At 39.2% G+C, this 19620-nt stretch overlaps 5 protein-coding genes across 14 annotated transcripts; 1 reads left to right on the top strand and 4 right to left on the bottom strand.

Annotated features, from left to right (window-relative positions):
- Positions 1-122: 122 nt before the first annotated feature.
- pabpc1l (poly(A) binding protein, cytoplasmic 1-like) lies at positions 123-7160 on the bottom strand. Of its 5 annotated transcripts, none has more exons than XM_030369593.1 (17): positions 6966-7160; positions 6092-6296; positions 5629-5822; positions 4470-4585; positions 4246-4326; positions 3823-3962; positions 3610-3704; positions 3298-3435; positions 2872-2967; positions 2436-2699; positions 2055-2142; positions 1800-1913; positions 1591-1721; positions 1037-1145; positions 806-936; positions 557-629; positions 126-295 (listed from the first exon to the last, which is right to left on the bottom strand). In XM_030369593.1, exons 2-16 carry the CDS (start codon positions 6282-6284, stop codon positions 570-572), a joined length of 1950 nt encoding a protein of 649 aa, XP_030225453.1. In that variant the 5' UTR covers positions 6285-6296; positions 6966-7160; the 3' UTR covers positions 126-295; positions 557-569. The 5 variants fall into 5 exon arrangements, with proteins under 5 accessions (XP_030225443.1, XP_030225472.1, XP_030225480.1 ...); XM_030369603.1 differs by having other exon boundaries at positions 126-291; XM_030369583.1 differs by having other exon boundaries at positions 123-629.
- A 499-nt stretch (positions 7161-7659) lies between these two features.
- Positions 7660-11944, bottom strand: LOC115553599 (14-3-3 protein beta/alpha-1). 2 transcript variants are annotated; one of them, XM_030369982.1, is made up of 6 exons: positions 11652-11944; positions 10344-10644; positions 10122-10245; positions 9851-10014; positions 9173-9268; positions 7660-9059 (listed from the first exon to the last, which is right to left on the bottom strand). In XM_030369982.1, exons 2-6 carry the CDS (start codon positions 10635-10637, stop codon positions 9003-9005), a joined length of 735 nt encoding a protein of 244 aa, XP_030225842.1. In that variant the 5' UTR covers positions 10638-10644; positions 11652-11944; the 3' UTR covers positions 7660-9002. The 2 variants fall into 2 exon arrangements, with proteins under 2 accessions (XP_030225842.1, XP_030225851.1); XM_030369991.1 differs by having other exon boundaries at positions 11657-11771.
- Positions 11945-12990: 1046 nt separating this feature from the next.
- On the top strand, positions 12991-15207 carry ognb (osteoglycin, paralog b). The gene is made up of 6 exons (XM_030369958.1): positions 12991-13366; positions 13501-13561; positions 13735-13899; positions 14019-14221; positions 14307-14399; positions 14493-15207. The coding sequence occupies exons 1-6, from the start codon at positions 13268-13270 to the stop codon at positions 14661-14663; spliced, it is 792 nt and encodes a 263-aa protein (XP_030225818.1). The 5' UTR covers positions 12991-13267; the 3' UTR covers positions 14664-15207.
- uqcc5 (ubiquinol-cytochrome c reductase complex assembly factor 5) lies at positions 14445-15951 on the bottom strand. Its single transcript, XM_030370035.1, has 2 exons — positions 15638-15951; positions 14445-15152 (listed from the first exon to the last, which is right to left on the bottom strand). Exons 1-2 carry the CDS (start codon positions 15789-15791, stop codon positions 15076-15078), a joined length of 231 nt encoding a protein of 76 aa, XP_030225895.1. The 5' UTR covers positions 15792-15951; the 3' UTR covers positions 14445-15075.
- Positions 15952-16445: 494 nt separating this feature from the next.
- On the bottom strand, positions 16446-19234 carry kctd6b (potassium channel tetramerization domain containing 6b). Of its 5 annotated transcripts, none has more exons than XM_030369898.1 (3): positions 19130-19234; positions 18730-18807; positions 16446-17762 (listed from the first exon to the last, which is right to left on the bottom strand). In XM_030369898.1, exons 1-3 carry the CDS (start codon positions 19196-19198, stop codon positions 17076-17078), a joined length of 834 nt encoding a protein of 277 aa, XP_030225758.1. In that variant the 5' UTR covers positions 19199-19234; the 3' UTR covers positions 16446-17075. The 5 variants fall into 5 exon arrangements, with proteins under 5 accessions (XP_030225758.1, XP_030225793.1, XP_030225785.1 ...); XM_030369933.1 differs by lacking the exon at positions 19130-19234 and adding an exon at positions 18004-18095 and having other exon boundaries at positions 18730-19067; XM_030369925.1 differs by lacking the exon at positions 19130-19234 and adding an exon at positions 18004-18077 and having other exon boundaries at positions 18730-19066.
- Between the last annotated feature and the right edge of the window lie 386 nt (positions 19235-19620).

Below are 19620 nucleotides of genomic sequence, written 5' to 3'. Positions count from 1 at the left end.
CTAGGTCAAACTCTAGCTAATTTACTTCATGCAAATTACTTTTGTTGGAGTGGGCTCCAAGCCATAGGCTATTTTATGCAGTTAAAATGGATCACATTTCTTTTGAATAGACAATCAGACCATTATTATGCAGTTTTTTTTAATCAAACAAAGGTACCATTGCAACAGCAAAATGGTTTAACAAACTTCTTAATTAAATTGAACACTTACAATCAAAGTACCAATTAGTTTTCCTTTAACATTTTACTATTTTTTTTTCTGATTTACTTTTCAACTTCTTCATTCAGAGGTCTGTCTGAGGGGGAAACATAAATAAACTCAGTTCGATAATGTGAGTTTATATCGCAGCAAACCCTTACAAGCATCGGCAAAAAATATCACTGATATTATTAGAGCCCTTCTATTACCCCGTACAAAACCAAAGGGAGTGGTGTTAGTGAGGGTAATGGAAAACAACACTGGAGAAGTCCAGGAAGCGTGACTACGGAAAACTTGAGGCAAGACAGCAGCAATACTAGAACCTGGAATGATGTAATCCTAAAAAGTGGCAGCGGACCTGAAGAGGTTCTTTACTTGGAAGAGCATTCTTGTGCTTGGTGAGCCTGAAGCACAGCGACCGCCTCCTCCACCTGATGAGGTTTGAGCCACATAGATTTAATCAATTTGTGCTGATTAAGAAATGCTTATGAATAAATAAAGGCACGACTACATAAGTAATCAAACAAAAATAACATTTTTTTTGCTTAGGTTTCGTTAAACAAGAACCACTCATGCCTGTTAAAGAGTATGGAAATATGAAGCGTGCCTTAGAGTGCAGCGACTCGGGGGACTCCAGCATGTGAAGCAGCTCCGAGTTATCAATCTCCAGCAGCATCCCAGTGATTTTCCCAGCGAGAATGGGGTGAAGTGCCTGGATCAGCGGGTACAACCGCTCACCTTCAAATAGGATGTTGCCAACAGGAGGAGGGATTATAAAATGAGAATCAACTGAATGCCTGTATGGATTGAATGGACAGGATTGTTAGGCCATACACACCCAGAAGCTGTTTCTGGTCCATGGGAGGAGCGGAGGCCAACATTGAGGCGGTGAGAGGCTCCTGGCCTCTGATTTGCACAGCAGGCTCCATTGAAGATATAGGGACGGCCTTGCACCACAAAAACACAGGAAACTACTTCATAACAAGCAATGTTACTGGAAGGGTCTTGTCCCACATTTAAACAACCAGCCATGAATGCAAGAGAATCATGTTTATAATTTCAACTCAATGTGGGATATAAGAATGTTAATCATGGGTGTGGGTCAGTGTACAGCTAAAAATTGATTGTTTTTACAGTGGTCAAACCGTTTCAACAAAATGTTTCATAATTTATCTCCCCAGAAAGGATGTCGGAACTTTCACTACCACTATAAACCCTCCATTTATTAACATGATTGCCTTTTTTTAAATATTTCCACTGTTTTATGGTCCCAGTAGAGTCAAGACTATTTTGACAAATAGAGTCTGCTACCCAAATTGATGTAGCAGACTCACTCCCACTCCCCAAAATAACTCAAATCATACAACAGTCGAACGTGACACTGAAGAGTACCTGCAGTCTTGCCATAGACACAGGGACAGTAATGACCTGCATGGTATTCCTAATGGATGGGCAGTACTTGTACTGGCCGCCTCTGGCAGCAAAGTCATTCCGGCCGCCCATTGTCTGGGTTCCAATATTAGCTAAGAATCAAATAACGTTATGGTTAGTAGCAAACCTGATGATCTTTCTTTACAAAAACAATTGAGCAAGGAACCTACTTGTTTTTTGGTACTTCACGTTAGGAACTTGGGTGGAAGCCTGCCTGACCGTTGCAATGGGTGTGGCCGTACGCCTAGGAATGGCTGCTCCCACCAGCTGGGGAGAGTAAGGACCTATGGGGGCAACATGATAATGTGCAAATGCTTTTTGACACTTAAAAAGAACTGCCCAAGCTAGGGTAACTGCTCTAGCAGGGATATGGAAAAGGAGACGACAGCAATGACGGCTAATGATGCCGTTTAACTTCCTCGAACCTTGAGCTCTAGGTGGCTGTGTGGTCCAGCGAGGCGCAGCTCTGATTCCACTGACCGGACTGGGGTTGTAGAATGAGCGGCTAGGAGGCTGAGCAAAATAAAAAGTCATTCAGGTATCATCTAAACATTGTCCAATTTAATTTACAATACATTGACAATGGACCCTTTCACAGGTTGGCATAATGTTAAAATTACTTCCCCCGTTCCTTTTATCTTTAGAACTTTTAAGTATATTCAATGGACCAGTTGAGTCTATCCTGGTGCACTGCTGTAGCTCAATCAAAAAGACCCCCAATTAATGTTATGACCGTCACCCATGGTTATCCTACTATGAAAAGGGCCAGTTACACCGGACTGCGTTTCATGGGAGAACCCTCGTACCTGTGGCACAGTAGAGACATAGTAGCCGGTCTGCTGGTACGAGTCAATGATGGGGCTTGGCATGGACCTGACGGTGGACAGTCTCTGCAGGTACTTGTTGGTGAGGATGGCTTTGCGCTCCTCCTTGCGTTGAGCCAGTGCAACGTACAGCGGCTTGGTTGCAACAATACGCCCGTTCATCTCAGTTACCGCTTTGGTTGCTTCTTCAGGTGATGAGAAACACACAAAGCCAAAGCCCTTGCTCTGGCATCCATCCGTCATAACCTACAGAAAGCAAGAATTATTGGTTAAAAAGAGTAGATACTAGAATGCCTTGCATGAATCCAGTTAATTTAGGAGCCAGATGGTTGTTGCATGATCAGGCAACATTTAGTTAAATGTAAATAAATCAAAACAGAGCAAGCCCACTCTTGAAGGGCTGCCAATAAGGCGGTACCTTGGCACTGGTAATAGTCCCGTAAGGGGAAAACTCCTTTCTGAGTCTCTCATCATTAATCGTGTCATCCAGGTTCTTCACGTACAGATTCACTCCCTGCCACCAGACAGGGGGTAGAAAAAAAAAAGTATCCAGAACGTCAGGAAAATTCAAACAGATCAGCATGACTTAAACTCCACTTTACTACGTTAACACATCATATTTGCTTTAAAGCATTATCACTTTAAAATACTTAAAGAGGTACTAAACGGAATATGCAGCCTACCGTCAGCATAAACGGATATCAATCAGGTAATTTGCTGAAGCAAAAAATATCAATAATAATTTGTTAAGGTTATCCAGCACTGAGGCCCCTTGCTTCTTTTTAAACAGAAGTTTACGAGATTTGAAATTACCATGTGACATTTCAAATGTCATGTAGTGTACCTGGTAGCGCTGTATGCGGTCCTGTTTAATCTGGTCAAATTTGCGCTTGAGTTCTCCCTGTCGCTCTGTCCTCTTCTGTGCTCGACCAACGTAAAGGATTTTCCCAGTCAGATCTTTTCCGTTCATCTCCTCAACTGCCTGGGAACACAGACAATACAAACAAGGAAATAATGAGTATAAGAATAGAGGTTAATTCGTGATTTAGCAACAAGAGACACTTTGCAGCCGCCACTTCTTTACTGAAACTTGTTGCACACCAGTTTCAATGGGTCTGAGGACTCTCACACAACAGCTGGTGTTCAATCTCCCAACCTTTTGAGCGTCCATGTGGTTCCCATAGTTGACAAAGCCAAATCCACGGGAACGGCCCCTCTCATCCTTCATCACTCTCACACTGAGGGTCTTACCTGAGAGTAAAGGAATGCAACCGGTTAATTCACAGACGAGCACAATCTGTGTGGATTGTTGCCTTGATTGCAATTTCATCCTCCAAGCCTGTATGCCCAAGATAAGGAAAGTAATTACCAAACTTAGAGAAAAGTTCCTTGAGTTTTTCATCAGTGTATTCTTCCCCGAAGTTTTTGATGTAGACATTGGTGAACTTCATGGCTTTGGCCCCAAACTCACTCTCCCTTTCCTTCCGGGACTTGAAGTGGCCCACAAATCTACAAATAAAACGAATCACTAAGTCGCAATAACTGCAGGACAGAAGGACATTGGTCGTTTAGTAGACAAGTAGTAAACAGGATGGAGTGAAGTAATTTAACACCACAAACAGAGTGGAAAAATGATAGGAACATCATTTCTTTATTTCTGTAAAATGTTTTTGCTGGCTTAGTAAGATACTCACTTTCTCTTATGATTCTGTCTCTGGCAATGATAACCACAAATATTCAATTTGGAACACACACAAACACACACGTCTGTATATCCTTCTAATTCACTGACCTACTCAGGGATAACTGACATTTTTCACCCAGGAAATGGCCCTTTCGCTTGAACATGTCCAACTCACTCCCTGCCTCTTGACTGAGCAAAAAAAAAAGTTAAATAATTTACAGGGCGGTCCTACAAAGTCAATGTTAATCAGCCTAACTGGTCCCAACATCTACAACTTACATACACAGTACATAATGTTTTTAAAATGTATTAATAATTTTGTATCAACTCACACTTTGCGATCATTCAAAAGCATCCCATTTATGGTTTCTATGGCACGGTTTGCTGCCTCTTGTGTCTCAAAGTGGACAAAGCCATAGCCTTTTGAGCCTTTCTCGTCACAAACAACCTGGGAACAAAATTATTCATACATATTAAAAACATTCTGGAAGAAAATAACTGTAAACAAGTGTAAAGCACCTTATATGAGTTGATGGTGATAACTCTAATAGTATGTACCAGAATGTTGACCTAGTAAATTCATATTGATTTTCCAAGAACAAAATTATATTGACATAAAGCAGTAAACACGTCATGAGCCTTCAGCCTCAGCTTTGCCAGCATGACCAATGAATTCCAATAGAGTTTATGGTAAAAAGTCAACCTAGCATTGATGCTGCCCTGGGAAGAGCAGAAAGCTTGGCATTCTTCCTTGCGGCTGTTCTCAAAAGTTCAAAACAGTAGTTCTAAACTTTCAAAGCATGTCCAATCAGAAAACCCCTATGTTTGACTTTCAAAACAAAGCTCTAGTGTGATATTAAAAAAAAAAAGAATATACATTTTATGCATTGGGTTTACTTTACTAATCCATTTCTAATTTTCTAATTCGAAACACTATAGTGATCAGCAGTAGGAATATCAATTCCCTTTAACTTTTAGAATATAAAAATCAGTACTTTGTAGGAGCAGTATTGGCAGAAATTATAGATTTGTCTTCTTGGGTAAGTCTCTACAAGTATTTTAACAAGTTTGGGCAGTTTCCCCCGCTTCTTAATGGACTTGCCCCTCAAACTTGAATGGGGAGCATCCATCTTCTATCCATCAATCTATCCTCAGGTGTCTATAGATGTTCTTTATAGGAATGTTCCTTACAAACAATTTCCCTGACGGTTAACCAGGTGTTTGGTCAACAAGTAGTGGACATACAAAGAAAATTAAAATGTATGTATTTCAATTGTATTACCCTTCAATGCAATTAATGGTCCTGCCTATGACACGAGTGATTCCTGACAGAACGGTATAATGGGTTAATTGTAGGGAAACTACCTCAGGAAATATAAACACAACCAGATACATTTGCATTGGGTTGTAAACATGTGGCCTTTCCATTATACATTTTTAATTAAATTGAACAAAACGTACTGTTAAATAAATTTGGCATAATCCACTTACCTTGCAGGACAAAATATTCCCAAAGGCTGAGAATGTGTCATACAGGGCCTTGTTGTCAATGGAATCATCCATGTTTTTGATGAACACATTTCCCACACCCGATTTCCTCAGTCCTGGGTCCCGCTGAGACCACATTATTCTGATGGGACGACCCTTGATCACTTCATAGTTCATTGTATCCAAGGCACACTCAGCTAGAAAAATAAAATAAAATAGTATGTAGGAGAATGATATCAGACATTTAAATTGAACACTAAGGTTCAATGGGTTAAATCTTGTTTTCAATGAGTGTTAAAGTTACTTTATAATAGCATACTCTAGTATAAAGTTAACCAGTAAAATAAATTATGAAATGAGTGACCGAATTTACAAACAGATTTATTTATTCATAAGTATTTACATTTGTATTTTAAACAGAATGTTTTACTGCCATGCCAATTGTGAATGCCATTGTGTACTGTACCATCAGCTGGTTGCTGGAAATTTATGTATGCATATCCTAGAGATCGGCGTGTGATGAGGTCGCGGCACACCCGAATCGACATGATTGGCCCTGCAGGTGAGAACTTCTGGTACAGCATGGCCTCTGTCACGTCAGAATGTAGGTCCCCTACATACAGTGAAGCTAGAGGGTAGGCTGGTCCATTAGCGTTCATCTTGGATGGCAACTGGAAAATAAATAAGCCATACAAGTAATATTAAAAAAATCAATCTGAATTCAGTAGCCTCTAGCTACCGCCTTAGCAATTTTAAATATATATATAGGAAAAAATGGTTTTGAGGAGTTTTGTAATTTCCGCATGCAATGGCTGATTCACTAGTTGAATACTTAAAAAGAAACAGGATAACAATAATAGGTTGTTATTATTATTGCAAGCTTTATAATAATTCTGCATAATTAAAAAAATGGTGCAGTTTAGTTTATGCTAAAAGTTATCACCAAATTAATATTGAGGTTTGGACCTTGTCACCACAATGGACACATTACAAATAATTCCACATGGCCAAAAAAAACCTTTATCTTGCATTTTTAATTTTAGTGTAAAGTGTTTTTTGGTGGTCCTGCATTAAAAACGGTTGGCCTAAAGACGGAATGCTATAAGTTAGCTGATTCACTCTGATGCTAGCTCACTTCATGACGAGGAGAGAACACGGCAATGTTAACAGTCACATTTCAGGTGAAACTACATACAACTGATACATGGTACGTTAATCAACGTTTGTAGTTAATTTGGTATGGTCCTAACTACATCGTATCGATACAACGAAATAAACCCACTAACGGGACGAGAGCCTCGTTAACTCGACGAGAAGCGGCCGAAGTGAACTTTTCTTACTGTTAAATGGCCGACGGCGATCTGCGGGTCGATGTTGTATAGGTTTTTCCCAAAAGTATGCCTTCAGTGCGTCGCCTCAGGACAATAAAACTATACTTTCATTTTAATTATAAGGTGAAACACCTGCCAGTCGTCCGCCGCGGAGCACGCCGCTGTAGGTGAAGTTATCGAACTTGACGAGCCACGCTGCCCACGCAGCGCGCTCAACGTATTAAACTACGCAAGAGAAAATAGTTCTGTGCCTGAGCCGCTACATCCGACTTTTCAAACTAATTTGGGGAAATTTCTGATTAATTTAATGAAACTGATTTAAAAGAACTGCTACTGTAGGCCTATTTATTTTTATTTGGAATCATCTATTTCGATTTTTGTTACAGTAGAGCAACTATTTAATTGTCGCTGCAATTGCAAATAGCCACTTTGGGGAAAGAAAGACATCTTGCTTTTTATCTTAAACGAAACTTTTATTTCACTGAATGGTCTTTGACACTTTCCTATTTCTTACACGTATAGTGAAACTAGAATGATTTTAAAGATACATACACAAATCTAGAATTACACCAACCATTGTTTATCTCCATTTCATCATTGCTTTAGAGCTATTCTAAGTTTTCACAACCACGTGTGTGCACTGGGTAATAGACTGTTACAGAAGCAATTTTAACCAGAAGACTTGTCAATAAAAACAAAGCAAATTGAGATAGCCGATATACAGACAGACTTTGTTCCACATTCACTAACTGCATTTCCATCAAGCAGAGATAAGAGAAAATGTACTTATTTTCAATAACTTCAAATTCATTGGAACCTTGTCAGCAGACAGACCATCAGCCGTGTATGGGGGATGGTCTCTTCAACTACAGCATGGGGAATGTAGTGGTGACAAATGGTATTGTGACACTTGGCTTCTTCCATTAGAAAGGGCTTCTCCAATTATTTATCTTTAAATTAAATTCAGAGATAACCGTTTTTACCACTGGAACATAGGTGCTAAACCCCAACCCAACACACATGCACACAAAAGAGGCTGCAAGATAAATTCAGGCACCAAACTTTGGAGAAAATAACTGTTTAAAGAGGAATATTTTGCAAGCAGGGTTGATACAGTGTGATAAAGACAATTTCAATCAACATCAATAAAAGGTTATTCAAGGATTACATACACGTGATAGTCTAACTTGAAAATACATGGACCACATTGAAGCACAGATTTTGTCTTGCACTGATTTCAAGCAGCACTGATTTCAAGCAGCACCTGAATAGTGAGTACAACTATGACAATCCACTTTCAAAATAATTAAAAATAGCACTGCCTTTCAAAAAGCCTAATAAAGTGGAATGTCTGAGGTTAAGGAATCTTACACGACAGTCTAAAAGGGTCCCTTAATCAAACTTTAAATTTGTGAATTTGTGAACATAATCAAAGTATATCAACAAGATGCCAGTGTCACAATACAGCCTCTCTCCTTTCTGTATGAGCTCACAGCAGAATTGCAGTTAGTAAAATACAGGATTGTACAGTGTCCTTTCTTTTTTTTTTTTATTAACAATTTAGTCTGTGAAGCATTTAATATATAGCATCACAGTGTTTGGTGAAAAATCAACTGCCAGTTTAGTAACCATACCAGAAAACCTGTAAATTCCATGACAAATCACACAAAGAGTATGTAACAAAAAAGGAAGAAAAATGCACAACAAACTAGCTTGGGCAAATGAATTAAGGAAGGATGATTAGAATTCTCCCCCTCCCCCGATACACATACATCATTCACAACCAGTCACACCATGTTCCTCTCCAAAAATCACACAGAACCTTGCAAATGCATCCACACAAAGCAAAAATAAAATAAAATAAAAAGAATACTGCGACATGGACCTGTCACCTCTCAGCGAACTGAGAGGGGTAAACTAGTTGGTCAGGAGCAATTCAGTCTGCTTGTCATACAGAAGGGGAAGGGTTTGATGGAGTGGAGGGGATGAATATAAGCCGTCTGTGTTTAAGATAAAGAGTGTAGGTGGATTAACAGTGCAATTTCATTAGTTTTCCCCTTCTCCGGTCTCTCCCTCATCTCCCTGGCTTTCTGATGTCCACAGCTGTAGAAAAAAAAAAAAGAGGACATAAGGCATCCATACACCTAGTCCTAGAGAATGCAACAAAGAGTGGCACATCATGGACATTAACCAAACATGAAGATTATTCAACTCACAGTCAAGTTGTCCCTTAGTAGTTGCATGATCAGGGTGCTGTCTTTGTAGGAATCTTCATTCAAAGTGTCAAGTTCAGCAATGGCTTCGTCAAATGCCTGGAAATAGAATAAATAAAATCAGGTGTTCCAATATTAATGAAAATGGTTACAATTTTATATTGGTGTTAAAATGTTTGCATAGGCACAATCAATGTTCATAGATTGGCATGCCTTCCTGGCAACTAGTGTCGCCGTTACCGGTGATAGATAGCGCTGTACAGCACCCAACCACCCCCTATTCAAAAGGGGTTAGAAATGCGTTCTAAGGGTAACTATGGTGAGATCCATTGACTGTATAGGTTCTGTGGATTGCAAGTTTGTGGTGCATTGGCTGTTCGATGCTTTCAAATATTTTTTCCTATTCTGGCGATCTTTCATCTATAATAGTGTTTTCTTGCAGTGCGATTTATTTAATTTATCAAAACATTGAAGTCTGCCATAAAAAAGCCAGACTCGGACCAATGAGTGGATCCATACGCCACTGACGTCCATTGTTATTTTGGTTAAACAATTAACTAAATATCGATTTTCTAAGTGTGCTCAGAATGTGTGAAGAACATCCCCCGGTGTAAACATTTCATATACAAAGATTTGAAATATAAAATCCGTTCTTGCCACATTAAAAGATAATGTTTATACCGTCTTTGCCAGGTTACAGGCCTTTTCCGGGCTGTTGAGGATTTCATAGTAGAAGACTGAGAAGTTGAGGGCCAGACCAAGCCTAATGGGATGCGTTGGCTGCATGTCTTTCTTGCTGATGTCAAAAGCATTCTGGTAGGCCTCCTGAGACTGATCCACTGTTTCTTTAGGGGGAAAGAATACATAAGAAGGTTAATAACATTCAGGCTTAATTCACTGCTCATTATTTATTTACTTATATAGACACACACACTCATTTTAAAATACATACCTTTCTTGGAATCGCCAGATGCTACCTCAGAAAGGTATCGGAAATAATCCCCTTTCATTTTCAGATAGAAGACCTTGCTTTCAGGAGCAGTTGTATTTTCAATCAGAAATTTGTCCAGGAGTGCCTAGAAACAAAGAGCACAGAGCAAATATAGTAAAATTATACATTATGCATCAGATGCATTATTTAAAAAAAATCGATGTTGTAATTTGAAGCACTTACTAGCACTTCCTTGCAGATGGACTGCAACTCGGTTTCAATCTCCGCCCGGTATGCACGTGCCATCTGCTGCTTTTTCTCATTGCCCTCAGTTTTCTGCTCAATGCTGGAGATGACACGCCAAGATGAACGGCGTGCCCCGACCACATTCTTATAGGCAACAGAGAGCAAGTTGCGTTCCTCATTGGAGAGTTCCACTCCCTGCTCCGTTACAGACTTCATGGCAGCAGCCATATCATCATAGCGCTCAGCCTGCTCTGCAAGCTTGGCCTGCTGTACCAGGTCGTTCCTGTCCATTTTCTGTCTGTTGGGACAAAAAACATAACAATATTGGTCTGTCAATACTAACATGTACTTGTGTATTTAAATTAACATGGTTGATGCTCAGCAAATAAATTATACTGTAAAATAGTATTTGAGCCCTTGTAAGCACTAACCCGATTTCTTAATTAACTACAACATTAACGTAACCTAGTAGTAGTTGTAGTAGTAAGGAGAGGGAACAACGTTAGCCAGCCGTATTATTTTATTCAGAATCGAAACGACATCGACTTGTAATGATAAGCCGTTACATACAATTTGAATCTATAAAACGCCTTATTTAGCCAAGCAAAGCGGGCTAATTGATTCTTTTATCTTATTTGTAATTTCCTAAAATGAGCTGGAGCTTCCCCGTGTCAGGTTATAAGGCCCCTCTACACGACTAGCCCCCGCAGCGGCTGGGCTATCAAAACTCGATGGACAACGTTTCCAATGTTAACATTTCACTAGACGGACTATGAGGAGCGCGTTGGTCGCAAAGCTCATTTCAAGTGAATTGCTTATTTAAAAATGTATCCATCAGAGCTGAACTACAGCTCGGAGATTTGAGCGACGATTCCGCTAGCGCTACACCACTGTCTAACCGTTAGCCTTCGTTATGTAGCCAACAGGCTAGGTCTGAGTTAGCAATGGCTGACCACCTCCAAACTCCAAATGTGGGCCCAGCAAATAGATGAAGGTCCTTTTCATCCATCAATACGCGATAGCTTAATCAAATCACAGTGGTCATATTGGGATGTATAACTACATGTCAATAGTGGTAGAATGGCTGTCTGAACCACGAGCCTGACGGAACAAAGTGTCATGGATTCCGACTCCGAACGCAGGTTAGCCATGAGCTAACGGTAGCCAGTAGCTAACGTGAGCAAGGCTCTCTAGCATGGTGTCTACTCCACATCCTTCTAATAATAAAGACGCAATCAATGACATCGACATTAACATGCATATAACCCCCTTTACAAACAGAGTATTGAACAGTTAAAAGCATACCACACTTAATATATTGGCGACTTTAAATCTTGTTTTTTCTCTGGACGATCGAGCCTCCTTCCTCCGTCTTCTCCGCGTATCGTTCAGGGCAGCAGCACTTCCGTTACCTTGACACTTGTGTTTCCTCCCTACACCCTACATCTGCATTATGCAACATCAGCCCACAACTAACAGGGTTACACTTTACAATGAGGGTTCATTTATTAACCGATGAACATTAGTTAATGCAGTGATGCGTATTATTATATAGCATTAGCATGGGGGTTAGGTAACTGGCAAGGGTTAACCCTGGTAATACCTTAATTCCCTCAGTATAACATGGACACCATTACCTCCGTTTGCATGAACACTATAAGTAAAAGATTAGCCTACTAGACGGTAGACCATTAGTTAATGTTTATTAAGGTGTTTACTGATGTTAATTATGCAATCATAAGTTAATGAATGTACCCTTGTTGTGTGTTACCACAAATTTAATTTGATTTGTTCAACACCATCTCAAGATTCCCAAGATGTGAGCACAAAACAGGGAGACTACAGATAGTTGTTTTTCATTATTGAGGGTTAGGTTGCCTAACCCTCATTATTTTGGCACAAATTATTCCACTAGTTGAAAGATTGTGTGGAATAGGGTAACATGTCACCAAGTCGTGTGATAAGTTGGATGCATATTTAGTATGAGACAAATATGTTGAGAAACACATGTGATGTGTAATGATAATCTCAAAATCATGCATTCATGATTTGATTCATGATTTGAACAGAATCATAGAACAAAGAAGCTTTTACGATATCTACATATCGGGTATACTCTGCAAATCCTGGTTTTGCCAAGAGAAAGAAATAATTGGATGGGAGGGAGTGTTGTGTTCAGCATAAGGCATACGGGAAAGGATTTTGGGTTGGGGAATCATTCGGAAAAATGTTGTGGCTGGGATGGGATCAAATTCACTGATGACACACAGTTTAGCAGTTGGGGGATAATCCATGCCAAATGAGGAGGACCATAACCGTTGCTTTTTGTGTATATTGGGCATGAAGAATAGTAGACATTTAAAGGAGAAATTTGTATTTTTTACATTCTTAATAACACCCAGTGTACAAATATCATGAAACTGCAGCTAGTTTTAAAATAATTATACAGGAATGTATCACAAAACAAAAATCCCTCTATCATATTTGCTCCATTTCAACTGTTCCTTGCTTTACTAGCTTTTCCTTCTTTCTCTTTGTTCCATTTATATAATGCACCCTAGAAAATAGCTGAATATAATTTTAACATAAGTAGCCATAGCTTTCATCTTGCCTTCAACCAAGGTTTGTATTAACATTTGGTTTTTGATTACCTCAATGCCTCATTCACAATGTAGAGAAACAATCCCATAGTTAACCTGTATAGTTTATAGTCTTTATGTATGCACAATGCAACTTATCAAAGACAAAAGAGCAGCACAGCAAATATTGAGTTAAATTCTCTTTTCCTTTTTTACCTAAAATTCTACTGGCAGCTTGATGAAAACTGCATGGAAAGTTTTCCTGATCAGAAGTACGCCAGATCACAGCCCAGCAAACAGCTACCTATTCGCAAGCCTTTCCTCATAGGGAATTAAGAGAAAATGCACTTGGAGATGTTAATCTGCGTGATTCTTATAATTCCATCACTAGTGCTATGTTCTCCAGCCAAGAATGGATATATTGAAGCAAGGGCACCTAAGGTAACAAAACCCAACAGGGTTAATTAAATACAGTGTCTTATTCTCAGATATTGTAGAATTAGTATGAGACAAATTGTATTACAAGTATGCCACTGAAATATCGTTTACCTTAAAGATGTGTTGTGTCTTTCCAGAAAGACATTGTGACCATTCCTGAGTTCCCTCAAGACTTACCAGCAAAACCAGAGGCTGCTGGTAATGTAGCTTTCACAGACGAAAAACTATAAATCAAGTATTAAAAATATGTCCAAATTACATTATCTTAATGGGTATATTCCAATATGTGTATAATTGTGCATTATTCAAATAGACTGTGCATATAATTTTTTAATGTTAATAGATGTTTTCCACTAAATTATACAATTCAGTGCTGCCCACGTGTCTGCTCTGTGTATGCCTGATTGGATCGGTGTACTGTGAGGAGGTGTTCCCTCAAATGACAGCCATCCCAGCACTGCCAAGAGAAACCACATACCTTTATGCACGCTTCAACCAGATCAATAAGATAAAAAACAAAGACTTTGCAGATATGGGTAAATAAATGGATTCATTTGTTTCTTCAATATGATTTTTGGATCGATGACCACACGTTTACTTTTTGGTAGATATCTTGGCCAAAACCAAATGATGTATGGGTCTTCTTTCTTTTCAGGAGCATTAAAAAGAATTGACCTGACCGGAAACATTATCAGCGAGATAGAAGATGGAGCCTTTTCCAAACTTACCAATCTTGAGGAGCTCTTTCTGGCTGAGAACCGACTTACAAAACTGCCAATGCTACCCAGCAAACTAACAACATTGAATGCCAATTTCAACCTTCTCAAATCCAAGGGTGTGAGGTCCAATGCTTTCAAGGTAAGCTATAATACAACAAGGTAGATAAATTCAGTTTAAAGGTAAATGAGTATATCTGAAAAGTGCATCAATGTCTTGTGTCCAGAAACTTCCCGAACTCGCTTTTCTATACCTTGGAAATAATAAACTGGAAGTAATTCCACAACTTCCCGAGTCGCTACAAATTGTTCACCTCAATGTAAGAAACAATTTTTTAAGGTGTGTCGTCATGATATTTTCAATGGTCTTTGTTTGTGACATAGTAATGTGTTTATTTTCTCTCCTGCTTCAGAACAACAACATCAATACAATTACTGATCAGACATTTTGCAAAGGCAACACAACTCAGTACATCCGAAGCACCATGGAAGAGGTGAGACTGGATGGCAACCCACTTGTCTTAGCTCAGCACCCAAATAGCTTCATCTGTCTGCGGAATCTTCCAACTGGACATTACCACTAAAGTTTTAGATAACCAACGCATGATTTTGGGAATTAGCTGTAAACCCTGCAGGTGTAGGTGATCAGCATTATTAAGCAGAAATATGTCCCTTTGTGAAATGGAGAGATAAATTCATCAGTCCTCCAAATCTTTTTATAAATTGTACTCCGCTTATTTTTTCTCTTAACATTGTTTATAGGTATATGTTACATTTCTTTGTTTCCTTTTTCACACTTATATCATCATAGACTTTCAGCTTGTGAACTAAACAAATTATTGTGGAATATTAATAGCTACCGTTGGATCTTCAGACAGCATTGCATGTGCAAGAATGACATGCATCTTTACTCAATTAAGTTCACCTTGATGTAAACAAGCATTCATAGCCCAGAGTCCAGTTTTTGTTAAAACCGGTAGTTCCAACGTCCAACATTTATTTGACTTCAATCAGGCCATCAGCGATCTTCTGCTGGTATGATCTTTCTGACTGTTTTCTTCTGTAGACATCATCTGGCAAATACAATAGAAGGATTATTGTATAGGCACTCAATAAAATTGGCAAGATCACATGTATTGTGGATTCATGGATACACACAGAGGTTGGTTTGATATCCTGTGAAGGAAGGTCTATTCAGATCTCTAACTCTGAGAGAAAGGCATGGGACATCCTACAAGGAGTAAGAGGGAAGCGACAGTAGGGGGACCTTTATTGTGCTTACATAGTGTTTGGTGAGGCTACATTTCACTTCTTTGCAGAAGCATGGCCAAATTTTGCCCAACGCGTTTGGCGTTGGTCACTAGTTTAAGGTCAGGTTAGGCGTTAACGTAACTTGATGTCCTATTACGTGACATTGTATTTGTCCATCGCTGTAAAATATGATTAGCGTTTGATTCCTACGTCAAATAAAATGGCGACGATATAACCTTCTAGATCACATGTAGGTCAGAAAAGATTGCTAGAAAAGATTGAAGAACCATTCAAGAAGTATACTTACAGAATGTCTCCCTTCCTATCCTCACGTTTATCATGATCCATTCCATAACACCGCCTATGCAGAAAAATACCGGCAGGAATCTGTAGGTTCCGAGACGGCGTTTACCCGGCATAAGACTCAGTATATACTTAATGTTTTCACTCCTTTGAAACATCTTAAACAGCGGGCACTTGCTTATTTATTATTCTTAAACGACAGCAACGATTGTCACATACATTTATAAAAACGTAGTGTATTGCCTAACTACACAGCAGCGCAGCAGCATTTCCTGAAGTGTGACGCCGCCGATAGGGAATGATCGTTTTGTGACAGCAAGTAACTAACCGGACGGAGTTACAGAGCATGTTTATAACTCTAGTGTGGTGCGGGAGACGCCCATGTGTAGGTTCAGACACTAAAATGATTCACACCCGATTAACTTTATAGCTCATATCCATATTTTTTTATATGTTATGGACGCGAGGCTAAAGTAAGGTTTTCATTCACCATCTACTGAAGTTTAGTAAAAGAGTACCAACAACACTAACATTTGTAATGCCTATTTTACAGGGATGGATAAATATTGTGAATTTCCAATATAATGGTATCCTTTATATTCGTATGTGAAGTTTTTAGATGTGCTATGGTTTAGAATATAAGTAGGCCTATTCAGAGTAGAATCAATAAATTATATATTATATCAATTTCAGTATTTGCATTCGTTTTTTTGTAGGTTGGTACGAGTTGTTACAGCTACAAGTTCTTTATAACTGCGCTTAGAATCCTTTTCAAATGAAAATATTTGTTATGGAAAATAATACCTACTATGATTATTATAATGAAATCTTTATTTTCCTGTGGAGAAAATGAACATAAACAATGGTAGTTCTACTTTGTAACGTAATAATGTCGATACATCCAAAGAACCAGACATAGAACCATCCACATGCAACACAGCCAGGTTAAGGGAAACTAATATAAAAACCAGATAAACCAATTGGAAACACATTAGACTTAACAGTAACACTGAAATTTAATTTTTTTTTTGTCCACAACCCATACCATGACCTTCATGGTATTTTGCAATAGCCCTAAAAAAAACATTAAATATGCAGTGTCATTATCAATGCTAATTTTAAGACACATCTAATCGCTGTTTATGGATCATACCTTGTTGTATCTAATCAAAATGTGTTCATTTATATTTCTCCATCTATATATGTTTCAATGCACTTAGCCGTCTTGCAGTTTATGATCATTTAACAATTTAACTGAATTTATGTGTATTTCCATAAACTTTATTTGTCAAGATCGGGTGCCGTGTATATTGTATGTACATGTACCAATTGTCTTGCTATAGATTCTGTTAGGATTAGGGCCAAAACAAACAAAAGACCTATGCATTCATATGTTTAACATTGACCACCATCCACTATGGAAGCACCAGCTCTGTCGCGGTTCAGTCCACGACGATGCGGGCCGGCCTACAGAAAGTCCAGTGGTGCTCCACTGTGTTCTCGTTGGCCCGCTCGCTCATGTGATGAACGCGCGTGTTGCGGATGGTGAAGCCTTGCTTCATGATGTAATCCATGAGGTGCACCCGCAGGTTCACCTCCTGGTGATAATCACACGGTCCAAACGTAAAGGAAACCTGGCAGTCTCTGGTGTCCATCATGTGTTTGCTCCACTTGGTGAAGTTTTTGCAGATTCCCTCCCGTAGCGAATGGGCCTTGGCGGTGACGGTGAGCTGTGTGATGATCACAGCTACGGGGTTGGAGTATTTGGAGAGTTTCCTGGTGCTCGAGAGTTCAACAATTTGCTCAAAGATGTCGGGAGGGTAGAGGGGCATGGGGTCCTGAAGGCAATCGATCAGCGGTTCGATCTGGTAGAAGTCGGCCTCTTTCCTTAGCAGGTCTTTTTCCGAAAAGTCAGAGGGAAGCGTCAGCTCAGACGTTCGAAGAAAGTTCAAGATGTACCGGAATAGTGTGCCGTCACGATCAATGAAGTAGTTCCCTTTTGAGTCTTTGGTTGTGGGGAAGTCTCCGCGAAACATGGCCCCCAGCATGGAGTCTGGATAGCGCTGCAAGGTTGACAAGGTGGTGGTGTAAAGGTGGCCGCCGACATTCAAGGTAACAGGACTGTTCCTCTGAGCAAATAGGAGGAAAGTGCAAGAAATGTGTCATATTGTAACAAGGGAAAAAGTGCCAAAGCATAATTCATTTAGAGGCATTGATGTTGTTAATCCTCCTAATGTACAACAAAAAGAGGGAGGGATTTTCTTTTACTTGGTGATGGCGGTCATAGAATTCATCAGTGATCTGACCAGCTATTAAACTCACCCTATGGCCCCCATCTCCATTATCCATTTGTTAAATAAAGATACCCACTTCGGTCATATTCTGAACAGTATGGCGAAGATATGATGATGAAGATGATGATGATGCTGCTAATAAAATGTCACCTGTAAAATAAAAAAAATCTAAAACAGAATAACAGTTTTGGTTTTAATAATTACATTAAAGTATTTCTAAATAACCTCCATGATTGATGTTTTTATGCAGCGTTAATAATTCATCGTTGGTCAAAGCAAGCCAACTTCGGACATGCTGTAGTAGTGTATGGCAACATGGTCTGAACACCTGGATCTGCTGAAGTTGGAAAATGTGACGAGACTGTCTGAATATCTTGATAAACAACATGACTCTAGTGATTGCCGTTACATTATGTTATCAAAGTAGCTAAACTTGTATTTGCTGGTAAATCGCGTTCAAGTCAACGTTACACTGCAACACAAGTCAGTGTTTTATTGCATATTGCATAAACATGAACTGAATAAAGCTAACAGGCTAGCCTAGCATGTAATACACATCCATGTTAACAAATGAATAAATCTAAAAGTCAATCACGATCGCAAACTAACATATGGCGCCGTTTAATCTTCTACCAAAGAAATGCAGGAGTAGGCTATTGAGCATTATTGTCTGTGCTAATAGTTGTTGTTTGAGCTGTATAACTTTTCAGAAGCAGATGCTAAATACCGTTCGCTCATGATTGTTGCTTGCTCGCTAATGGACATAATTCATATAAAACGTATCCCTTAAGAAAGGGCTTACCAGCTCTTTCGTCTTCCAAAACCCCTTAGCTCCGGATTCTATAGAATATACACGGGCCGGGAGGACACACAGGAGGTGCTGGGAGGCGGGGAGGTTTAGTACGAGACAGTCTCTGCATCTCCGACATCGCTTCCGCAGGCAACTCTGAACCCTTTTCTCCCTTTCATTCCTACCCGTGAGCAACTAGTCTCCCTTCTCTGCCGAATGCATTTTTGAAAAAAAAGAATCAGTTTTTAAAATCCTTAAATGTGATGCATGCCTCCGAATCGTGTGACGCGTCCGATCAGCTGCATTTATGGAGATAAATAAATTATTTATTATTAATAAATTATTTTATCCCCAAATATATATAATTTAATAATAATAATAATAATAATAATAATAATAATAATTATCACACCGTTTGTCTCCCACCATATGCGCTGTCATCAGCACAAATGATCTGTCCCAAAAAGTTAAAATCCACCATCCCCGCTGGCTTTTTTTTGACAACTCGACCGCTTCTTAACCCATGAAAGCAAAAAGCTTTTCGAGCAATCTGATTGGTCAAGAATATATACAATTTTCGAGTGACCTCATTGGTCGAAAATATATATATTTATTAAGCGATCTCATTGGTCGGAAAAATTATACTTTCAGAGCGACCTCATTGAAAAATATGAAAATGTTACTTTGAAATAAAAATCTATACCGGAGGCGAGAACGATACACACAGTTTAACAATGCAAACGTGTATTTCCCTGGGAGGCTGCGACGAAGAGAAATGTTTGAACGCAGGGGTTCGCACGTTGTGGATGGCAACTTTGTATTCGCCTGCTGGTTGTTTCTAATGTGTTTTAGTATTTTAACCATGTCCATTTTCGGCATTATAATATGAGGACCACATCATAA

Source organism: Gadus morhua, chromosome 1 (genome assembly GCF_902167405.1).
Source record: "Gadus morhua chromosome 1, gadMor3.0, whole genome shotgun sequence".
NCBI classification, from domain to species: domain Eukaryota; kingdom Metazoa; phylum Chordata; class Actinopteri; order Gadiformes; family Gadidae; genus Gadus; species Gadus morhua.
Note: the sequence above shows the minus strand (reverse complement) of the source record. Positions and strands in the feature narration are given on the sequence as shown.